Source organism: Meleagris gallopavo, chromosome Z (assembly GCF_000146605.3).
Source record: "Meleagris gallopavo isolate NT-WF06-2002-E0010 breed Aviagen turkey brand Nicholas breeding stock chromosome Z, Turkey_5.1, whole genome shotgun sequence".
NCBI lineage: Eukaryota > Metazoa > Chordata > Aves > Galliformes > Phasianidae > Meleagris > Meleagris gallopavo.
Window position 1 is genome coordinate 47,797,107 of NC_015041.2, and position 11,417 is coordinate 47,808,523.

Consider the following 11,417-nt stretch of genomic DNA (forward strand, 5'->3'; position numbering starts at 1 on the left):
TGTGTGTGTGTGTGTGTGTGTGTGTGTGTGGAGGGTGGTAGGTGTTCATTCTTAGTAATGCTTATGTACATCGGGAACTTCATTAACAAGATGTGTGTCAGTTTGGAAAAAGAGTTTATTTGCTTTGTGCAACAACTGTGTTGTACCTTCAGGAGAAATAGTTTTAAGCCTTGGAGTTCTGCAGATTATCAGGTCCTAACAGCATGAACTTAAGTCTGTTCTACAAGTGAGATTCAGAGAAAATGACAAAAATAGCTCTTCACAATGGCATGTGAGGCTGAGTTCAGAGACTTTGGATGGTCTCTGAAATCTGGATCTTGCAGACCAGTGCAGTCTTACTGCTTAGATTCTGTCACAACGTAGTTTAGCACCTGAAAAGTAAATCTGATAACTGTATATTTGTTTGTGGATCTGAGTATCAAATGGACTTGATATGGTACTTGTGCATGAACCCCAATATCTTCAATTTTGTTAAAGTGTGACACCTGTTTTTAGCCCTATGCCTTGTTAGGATTTTGATATGTGACTAGATGGATCAGAGCTGCCATGTTTATTGCTCTTTGACAATAGAATTGACTTTAGATAGCAGTTAATTTTACCTTGCATTAAAGGTACAAGTGAGGTGGAAGGTTAGAACTAAAATATCAGGTGCAGTGGAGGGGTAGAACTGACACACACATGCAAAGAAAACAAGTTGGTATGTCTTATGCCACATGCCCTTTGAACAGAAGTGAATTGCTCTGCAATTGAACTTGATTGTTCATATGTAGCTTTTCAGATTTTTCTAGCAAGTGACTTCCATGCTTGATTTAGTGAATTTTGGTAGCATTTGAATTACTTGCATAATTTCTGGAGCAAGGGAAGTCAGATTTCTCTATATTGCGTATAGAAATTGTATGATGTGTTCCAGTGCAGATTTTTGGATCTGTCCTGTTCATGATATATTGCCTTGCCAGGTTGTTCCAGGTGATAGAGCTTATAGATGATGTCCTTGCTCTTCTAAATCTGGTGAGTATTACCAGGTATGCTTGGTGATTAACTATCAAATATATGTCACTTTTTCCTTAGTATGCATCTATGAAACAGAAAGCTTCTAATTAACTCTGCCAAAGTTCAAAGACAGGAGAAAAATAAAATTCCTCCCAGGCAAAACTTGTGACAGTAAACAAACTTGCTTGTATTTTGCATGTGTTTTACTGTAAGCTAAAAGAACCTCTACACTTCAGTTCAATTGGAGGAACTGAAGAGGCACCTAGGCAGAAAGATTTTGACGCTTGCGGTCAGTATTGCTCACATATGTCCTCCATATAAGGTTGTGTCATTTGTAGCAAAAATCAGAGCTGTGAGTTTGAGTTTCAGTTGTGATTTCAGCCATTTCTCTGTTGAAATCCATTGTGTAGTGTATTTAAAACAGTATTATATGGTCTTACTGCTGAGATAGCAGTCTCTAAAGCAGTGTTTTGACTTCTCTTTCTTAAATCTTATAAGAATTCCTCACTTATTTGAGAGTGTGTTTATATGAGCCATGCTGCAATACCTTGGTTTCTGATAGATGTTATGGAATGCTACCCTGGGGTACATATTCTTGTTTTAGCTAGAGCTTTGTAAAACTGTTTAAAATGTTCTCTTGACACTGCAATCGTGTCTCCTTTAATTTTTATCAAAAAAAATTCTGAATGTAAGTTCCTTGAGAACAATAAAGGAAATTATGTAGGAAGAATTGCTTAAAGCATGTAACTCTTCACTAATTTACCCTTTAAAGCAATGTCTGCTGTAAGCTTTTGTTGTTGTTTTTTTAATTTGACTTTACTATGTTTGAGACATTTGTGATAAAAAATTAATGGTTTTGGCTAGGAAAACCAGAAGCACCTCTTAAAGATTCCATGTGGTACTTTGGGCAAAGAAATTTAGCAAGAAATCTGTTACAAGCCATAGACAAATCTCTTATCAGCTGTACCGGTAAGAAAGCTGTAGTGTTTTTCTGAAGTAAACCTGAACACTTTGGGATAGGAGACATAAAAGGTGGGTTTGAAACTAGCCATGTGTTACAGTCAAAGCTCAGCAACTTCAGAAATGTTTTGTTCATGATGAAGCATTTGCATTTGAGCTTTTGTGTTGCATACTCTGCTTTGAATTGTGTGATTGTTTGCTTGTAGTTTACCTAGATTTTCAGTATGTTTTTTTCTTTTTTAAGGCTTGTATGATGATCATAACTTTCTTGCCGTACACAGTAAGTACCTTTCCAAAATGCGATGTGTATTGAAATTAGTGATTTTTTTTTCTATTTGGAATGACTTTACCAAAGTATTCAGAAAACCAGGATAGTATTACTATAGTGTAAACCCAGAATCCATTGTAATAGTTAATTTTGTAATTAATTTATTAATCCTTAGTTTTTGAAAATTCATAGTATTATGTTATTATCTGCAACTAACAACAGACTGAGCAGAAGATGGATATTGTGAAACAAAAAGTATAGTCATAAAAAGGCACAGTTTGCCACGTTTTCTTTAAAAGAAGTGGATGTATTGAGAGATGTCAAAGTTGAATAGAGAGAATTTTGCATTTTGTAAGGAAACTAAAGCTGTGTTTCATAATGCTTTGCAATTTTTGGTCAGATAACCTACCAAGAATAATTGCAACTGAACACCACAATTAGCAAAACAAAACAGTTGCTTAAAATGATTGTTGATTTCTATTCTATGTTTAGAACAGATCAAATGACAGGCCATTTCTTTGTGGATAAATCTCTGTTATTATTACTCTACAAAGAATAAGGCTGTGATCAGTATAAGGGCCTTTGTCAGAAAATGTATATACTTTTTTCTTTGCTTTCAAGCTGAAATGATTTTTATAAGGTTGGCACTGTTATCTGATACCAATTCCCATTGGTTTGTTTGTCGGTTTTCCTTTTTTTTTTTTTTCCCTCTTTTGTTTTTACATAATAGGGCTACCGAAATAAATAAATAAGGCATGCAGCCATGGAGTTAGAGGAATAAAAAGATTCAACAAAATATTCTAATATTAAGACTGTTCAGTTACAGACATATACCTACTGAAATGTTGTTAAACTTGATGCTCAGCTGCATAGCAGTCTGTAGTTACTGGGAAGACATAGCATCAGCGAGGTTAGGATTTGCAGAATCAACCTGAGAGCAAAGCCATCTTTTCAGACACTTTCAGCTGGGATGCTTGCATGTGTGTTTGTGGCTTGAAACTACATGTAGTGGAGCTGCACTGAAAAGTGAAGTGTTATTTATGATTTCAAGTTTCAGTATCAAATGAAGAATACTTCATTCGTAATTGCTTCCTAACAGCATGTTTGATCTCATTGCTTTGTCTTCTAGTTTTCCTTAATGGCCTCCTTTCCAGGGGTACCTTTTGGAATTTTCCTGTTCAGTGTCTGTGCTGTTGTCATTGGTCTTATACAGGTGAGTTATCTAATTACATTTTCTCTTTTAGAGACTATATTTTATTGAATGGAACTAAAGTTCGGTTTGACAGCTACGGATATAAATTGACAAGTACCTTTTTTTGTTTGTATAGCAGTAGTTCTCCAAGTTTTGTGGGTTATCATAGATAGTACTTGTTGATGACATGAATTATTGTATTACTGCTGTCCTGTGCAGCTCCCTTATACAACAGATCTTTTGATCTCAAAGTTTGGAATTCTTTCCTCACTCTTCAAAAGTTTTAAAATTGGTGAAATAGCAATTCACCATTCCTGCTCTGGTTCTCACTGGGCCAGACAGCAATGGCTGAGGGGACATACGCTTTCTGCCACTGTTTTAAGTACTTGACAATGGCTCTGGTTTCTCCTGGAGTAGTCACTAGTTGCTTCTCTGTCTTATTGTGAAGAATATGGTTGAATGTGTTCCGGAATTTGTTGATTTGCAGTTTTAAAATTGAAATGCTGTGTATGCTTGTATGAATTATTTTCAGTAATTTGCAATTATGACATTTTTCTTGCAGGCTGTGATAGTAGTGTATGGATTCTATCACCCACACTTATTGAATCAGCAGATACAGGTGTCTGAAAATCAGAACTTCTATAAACGTCACATCCTAAAGATTATCCTAAGAGGACCAATTTTATGCTTTTTAGCAGCCATCTTTTCTTTTTTCTTTATTCCCTTGGTAAGTTCTTCCACTTATCAGAGTACATTGATGAAGCAGCTTATATTAGTTGTGTTTATGGTTATTGTTAAAACTGTATTAAAATAATGATCTGTATGTTAAATATGCAGATTTTCTCAGTTGCCAATTCTGTGGTAATGTAATTATAGTCTGTACTCTGTGTTGAGCGCGTTCAGTTCACAGAGACCAATCCCTAGACTGATTTTGTATAGGTTTGGAAAGAGTTTCATACTACAGTGTTTGCTTTACTCAGCCTAGGTGTTTTTAATGGTTTCCTTAATTACTTTTCAGAAGCAGATTTTCTAAAATGTAAGTTAGCATCTTTCTTATCATATGTAAGTTATACAATGTGAAAGGCTACAAGAAGTGAGCTTCATATTGCACAAACTGAAAAGAGGTGAATATAATTGTAGTATTTCAAGATGAGGAAGCAAATAGAGTAAGCAGACCAACCAGCCTAATTGTATCTCAAAACAAATGCTTTTAGCTAAGTCTTGCTCTTACACAGCTTTTTTCTCTACCATCTTTATTAAAGTGGTGGAGTTACTTCTACATATTCATTGCTCTTATTTTTCTCAAAATCTCTGCTTGGAACTGGAATCTAGTTTTTAATATACTCAGAGGTTCCTTTCCTCTTCCTTGTTCTTTAGGAATAGATGGATTTAACTGAGTTTTTAAATACACTGTCATAGTCCCCAAATCTGGCAAGAACTGGATCTGTAACTAGTCCTTTTTCGCAAAAGTAACAATCCAAGTGTGAAAATGCCTAACTGTAACTGAAAATACTTCTCTTATCTGAGACTTCACTGTTATTCTCCACTCTCGTTCACAAGTATAATTTTTTTTTTTAAACATTAACAACAGTAAAATATTAATGAGAACAACTTAGACTTGCGCAGAATCTGTGAACAACTTTTGGCTGCCTTTTGGACAGAAGTAGCATGCAGACTGATGCAGCTTATGCAAGTTCCCCCAACAGTCAGTTGGCACAGTGGGTCAGCATAATGTTTATATTCTTCAAAAACAAGTTCAGAAGATGGATACTTAAATCATGCTCTTGCTGGGGAAACTTGCTGAGATGTATTTGAATTTCAAGGAGGTGGGGGTATTTTTATAATAATGACACCTCACAGAAATGCTTAAAATATATACAGCCTTCATCAAAGATGTAAAGGAACCAGAAGAGATTTGAGCATTTTCACAAAATCTTTGTAGAGTAGTGGTCAAAATTTGCGAAGCACTCTGTCCTTGGGAGTGTCTCTCACAGCTGTTTCTGTGTCCTAACTTAAGAAACCCGTATACTTCTCTGTCACCATCACTCTTTTTTCAGTGCAGCTTTCTGAGCAGCCTGTTGGAAATATAAAAGTGATTTGATAAAAAGAAAGCAATTGCAGGTTTTATTATTTTTTCTACTTGTAAAGCAGTAGGCATTCCCTGACCTCATTATTACACAGTTATCCAAACACTTTTGCCAGTACAGTGCTTAAGAGATTTAATTAGGAAATGTGGTATTGCAGGTTAAGTGGTAAATGCCAGGTATCATTAGGAACGTGGTGGTTCTCTAACTTCCTGTTTTAGCTTGGTTTTCTGATTTTATTAAATTAGCTATCAAAAAGTGTTAGTATTCAGGATGTGCATGTTGATATCAGATGAGTAATTTTCACACCATAAAATCACATGAGATTATAACTAAGGATTGTGAATAATAGTTTCATATTAAATTTGTGGAGAAATTTATGTTTTGATTACTAAGTTTAAATTCTCTTCATTTTCTTTCCCATAGTCTTATCTACTTCTTGGGCTCGTAATTGTTTTCCACATCTCAGTCGATTCATAACATGGTGTAAAACCAAGATTGTAGGTGAGTATTTACAAGGGCTGTATTCAGATATTCAGTTAGTAGGCTGTCAAATTGTTATCCAAACAGCATGGAATGATGTAATTTCAATTCTTCCAATGTCAGTCTTGGAATATAGGGATTTGGGGGACATGGGAATTTTATTTAGCTGTATTTCCATTTTCTCCTCAGCTGCCTGCTTAACTTATGTTTCCTACTGGATTCGTATAGCATATATGTTACAGCATCATTTCTGAAAGTGAAACCTCTCTTGGTTTGTTCTGAATATCATACACACACAAATACAGAGTGATGACTGCAGGGTGTCTATCCCTTTTCTTTCCTTAAAGGAGAGTATGAGGACAGAAAAATACAGGAAGCAAGCTCCGTGCCTGCATGACTTTCTTTTCAGCAGTACTCTATGGTTCCATGTTCTCTGGCATCCAACAGCACATCTGAGATTCTGGAATCATAGAATCACCAAGATTGGAAAAAGCTTCCAAGATCATCCAGTCCAACTGTCCACCTACCAGAAGTATTTCCCCAGTAATACCATGTCCCTGAGTAATAAGCACATATATGATGGAAACACTGCTAGAGTAATTAACTGTTTAATATGTTATCTCTTATTAATCAAAGTGCTAAGTAGTCTAAAAGTGTAAATTCACGTATCTAAAGTCAGCCTAAAGGCATTACCTCATAGTCTTGCTTGGGTTCTTTCTGCCCCCTTGTGTCAACACTAACAATTGCATAACCATACAAACAGCCAGATAAAACTCTACTGAAACTCCATTGAGAAAAGACATTGCCAGTGCTACAATAAAGGAGAAGGTAGTATCATGCAACCTACTCAGTTTTTTGAAAGTAATATTGCCCCTTTGAAGGCAAAACTAACCAGAAGAATGCTAGCAAGATTTATGTCTTTGGAATCAGAACTGCCTACTAAACTTAATATCACATCTTTGGAATCAGAACTGCCTACTAGACTTACTAGAGTAATCCTCTGTGCCTCCACTGCTCTTGTTTAGCCCTGAGCGAGTCCATCTGTTTTCACTGTAAATGGCAACTTACTTTGACCCCACTGTGCAGCAGCAGTATAAGGCAGGCAGAAAAGCTCTGCAACACCTAAAGACATGTTCTCAGAGCCAGAGAATAAATGTACACAAATATTGCCTTCTGCAACAGGGACACATCTGTCTACAGTCAGGCTATGGCTGTGTTTTCTCACTCTTGTCAGATGGCTAACATAATTTACTGCTCTACTGATTCACGTGTTTACATTTGCTTTTTTAATTCAGTCCCTCTCTTCTTCTGGAAGCCTCAGGGCTTTTCTTCATTGAATGTATACTTGTGAGGTGGTGCAGCTTGGCTAAGTGAGCAATTCAAAGCCCAGTCAAACATACAGAGCCATATCTTTTGGGCAAAGACTGGATTTATTTTAAGGCAGATAGGAGAGTGGCTTCCATTCTCCACTGAGTCTTTTCTTCCAATACAGCATTAGTTCTCCACAATGTCTTTGAGGATCTACTGCTGTTAGGTTATTCTGGGGTATATAGCACAGGATCTGAACAGGGTTTTTTGACCATGAAGGAGAAAAAATTGACTTTTGTGCCCCTGAAGAACTTGTCCTTTCAGAGAGAGTCACAACTGCAGGAAAAATATGTTTCTATGAAAAATGTGGACTGATTGACTTGGGTATGTGAGAAGCACCCTTCTTTCAACAGAAAGATTTTGTCAGGTGTGGTGAAAGACAGTAGGTGGGGAAATCATGGCTGCTTGGTTGTTCTTATGTTATTCATATGTTTTGTTTTGTTTTTTTTTTCCTTTAACTACCTGGTTTTGTAACTTCTGATTTTGTCTGTCTTTAGTATAAAAACATCCAGATTTTTTTCCAGGTCCCAGAGATGAAGAGGAGGCAAGCTATAGCTTAGAAACCTTTAGTTTTTACCTCAATGAGCCTCTGAGTAAGGAACGAGTAGAAGCATTCAGTGATGGAGTCTATGCTATTGTAGCAACCTTGCTCATTTTGGATATATGGTAAGGCTTTGTGCTGACTCTCACAACCTGTATTGTTAACTGTCATATCAGTTTGTGTATATATGTAATATTTGAAGAAATAAAGCAAGCTAAACATTGACACTCACTTTTAAAATCTATAGCAGTCACCTTAAGTGTAATTTTCTGGAAGGAGTGCAAACAAAAGGTATTTAAACCTCCTACATTCCAACACTAGTGACCATCAGTGTATGTAATGTATGTTGGGGACTCTTGAAGAACAGTTTCCTTTATACTTCATTGTGTTTTCAGATAAAAAGACTTTTTTCAGGAAAAGCTGTTTAGTCCCTGTGGCAACTTTATTACGTTAATCTGAAGGAATGCCAGTTTACTTTTCAGATTTCCTTTCAGATCTAATTTATTTGCAGAGATTTTATTTGAAATGCCCACGCTGAGTTAAAAATTTGAGAACTACAGAATGGATACATCTTCTTCTCTGCCTGCTCAGAGTAAAACAACATAGAACATTTTTGGTCCAGGTGTGTTTTATGAAATGTGCATGAAAGTAAAGTAAGTTTTCTTTCCACAGTGAAGACAATGTTCCTGATCCAAGAGAAGTTGGGGAGAACTTTCATGGAAGCCTTCTTGAAGCTTTAAGTGAATATGGACCAAACTATCTTGCCTACTTTGGTTCTTTTGTGACAATTGGTCTCTTGTGGTTTGTCCATCACTCGCTTTTCCTGTATGTAACAAAAGCTACACGATTAATGGGATTGCTTAATATACTTTCCTTGGCTTTCATTGGTGGTCTTCCGCTGGCTTACCAGCTGACCAGTGAATTTGCAGAGAAGTCACATAATGAAATAGAAGCTATTCAGGTCAGCTGTGTAATTACTTTCTTTGCCAGCATATTTCAGTTTGCAATATGGACTACAGCCCTCCTCCATGAAAGGGAAACATTGCATCCTTTTGCTAGATATGGTGGCAAGGAGCATGCCTTCATGTTTGCCAAGCTGGCTCTCTACCCTTGTGTGAGCCTTGGGGCCTTCTTTCTAACATGCTTGTTAAGTGAATTTAGCACAGAAATTTTCCATCTTATGCAGATTGTAATCCCATTTGCTTTTCTTGCCTTGCGCATTTTTGTTAGGATTTCTTTAACTGTCATAAAGTCTGTGATGTCTCTTTCTAGACGGAAGGTTGTATTGTTAGAAGAAGAGGAAGCATGTTTGTCTCCTACTGAAACACACTCATAAAGTTCCATGCAGTGCATGTGAAGTTAAATCATTAATTTCAGATCTTCTAACTAATGTTGTCTTAATGTGTGATCTGTATATTGATCTAAATTAAAGCTTGTGTTCGCCATAACTGGAACGTATTTTAATTTTAGCTGGTCATGCCTAAAAGCCTTTCTGTAAAACCAGTAACAAGGGGGTTGAGGGAGGAAAAGAGTAAGTGGGGAAAACAGAAAGCATGCTTCCCTACCTTGAAAATTACCTTTTTGGGAAAAAAATGCTGCTTGAAGTGTAACTGCAGTGATAGTCAGTGAAGGTGTACACAGATACCCAATGAACTGCCCTTCCTCTGACGTGCAGTAGTCAGTATGGAAACAAAACACAGGTATAGAAGCTGGTTATGCTGCTATAGAATAGGAAGCAAGGCTTGGCAGATGTGATGGACACTTCTGGTTTTGTGGATGGTGTATCATAATAGGACATTTGTGTATACAGATTGCTGGTCTCTGCTCTCACTCCTTTATTCTAAAGTCAACAGCATTGCTTCTCAATAGCCAGTGATCATTCTGAAAGCTCCTTTTGAACAGTTTTGAACTTCTCTTGAGAGTTGAGAATTGAATTGTGTATGCAGTCCCCCAGGCTGCCTGAACAAAAGTTCAGTTACATTCTTTTAAAAAATGATGTATTTAAAATATGAGGATTTGTGGCTACGTATGCAGGGTTTGAACTAGCTTTGATGTCTCCTAGGGAAGAAATTTGAAGAGCTGAGAGACTAAGTAAATTTGTCTTCAGTTCTCAAGCAGCTCTACATCTGAAATGAAAGGTTTGGATTTCTCAGGCTTTCAGTGTCTGCTCTCATGCCATAGAAAGCCTCTTTTTGTTCATGTGAAAGCATGATACTATATTCTGATAGAATGTGAGACTTTCTTGACATATATAAGAATTCTCCAGTGGAAAAGAGAATTGAATTGATCTTTCACAAGGGGTTAGATAAGCAATAGTGAAACTCATAAGGAACTAACTAGTAGAAGTTCTAGTCCACTGGACATTGGTATATTTAAATTTGTGTGCTGATGCTCAAACTTTTTCCTGTGAATAGCTGTTTAAGAAGGAGCAGGTGAATTTATCCAGCTTCTGGCTACCCTCTGGAAGGCTTTACATTTCTTTCTGGTAGAGGCATTAGTTCGCACTTTGAACTTAGTGCCTGATAACCTTAATGCTGTGTTAAAAAATATTTGGGGGATTTTGGTGTTCCTCTTAAAAAAGAATAACAAAAACAACAATAGAAAAAAAGCAACAAAGTCCTGCAGTAAATAATGCTTGGAATAATTATTAATGAAACCAAATTTAAATACCTGCTTTCAGTTGAGATTACTCTGAAAGAATTTTTTGCTTTTGGTTTGAAGCGCCTTGGTATTATATGCTTACTGTAAGATAAACCTTCAGATACGCAGGAGTTTTATACCTGGTTGAGGCTAAATGACTTGCAGTAGGATTCTGTGTTGTGTAATGTATTGCTGTTTGTTGTTTTTTTTTCTGATAACTAATAAAAGCACTTTGGTTCTATACGGTTTTGTTTCTATGGTTCAGTTGGCACATAGGCAGTGAATATCTGTACTGGTAATAAATTTCAATCGTTGAAGAAAATAGCAAAACTTCCAACCCTTTATTTCTGCTCTGCAGATGACATTTGAATCAAATTATTTTCTGCCTAACATCCAACCTAAGTCTCCTCTCTTTTAGTTCAAAACCATTCCTCCTTATCATATAACTATCAGACCACGCAGAATGCCGATTTCCCTCCTACTTAAGACAAGTACTGGAAAGTCACAGGGAGGTCTCCCCGGAGCCTTCTCTTTTCCAGGCTGAAGAAGGCTGGCTCCCTCAAGCTTTCTTCACAGGAGTGATGCTCCAGCCCTCTGAGCATCTTCGTGGCCTCCTCTGGACCCGCTCCAACAGCTCCACATCCTTGTGCTGAGGGCTCCGGGTCTGGACACAGTGCTGTAGATGCAGTCTCACGAGGGCAGAGAAGAGGGGGCGCAGTCTTGTAACCTATACAACTGGAGGATGCTTTGCCCCTTCTATTATATCATCTGTGCGTTCCTGTAGTTATTCCCTTCTGAAAAGCTGAACTTGTCATCTAAAATTCGGGAACAGACTCACTAAATTCAACACGGCGTTAGCGAGCAGACATTCTTTATTCTCTACGTCAGATA

General features: G+C 37.0%; 1 protein-coding gene across 1 annotated transcript; it reads left to right on the plus strand.

The window, feature by feature from the left end:
- Nucleotides 1-878: 878 nt before the first annotated feature.
- TMEM175 (transmembrane protein 175) lies at nt 879-10,769 on the plus strand. The gene is given in 8 exon segments (XM_010725955.3): nt 879-1,008; nt 2,195-2,230; nt 3,348-3,431; nt 3,973-4,137; nt 5,921-5,948; nt 5,951-5,998; nt 7,870-8,011; nt 8,559-10,769. Coding segments are annotated over 8 exon segments (1,239 nt in total). The 5' UTR covers nt 879-936; the 3' UTR covers nt 9,223-10,769.
- Nucleotides 10,770-11,417: the final 648 nt, after the last annotated feature.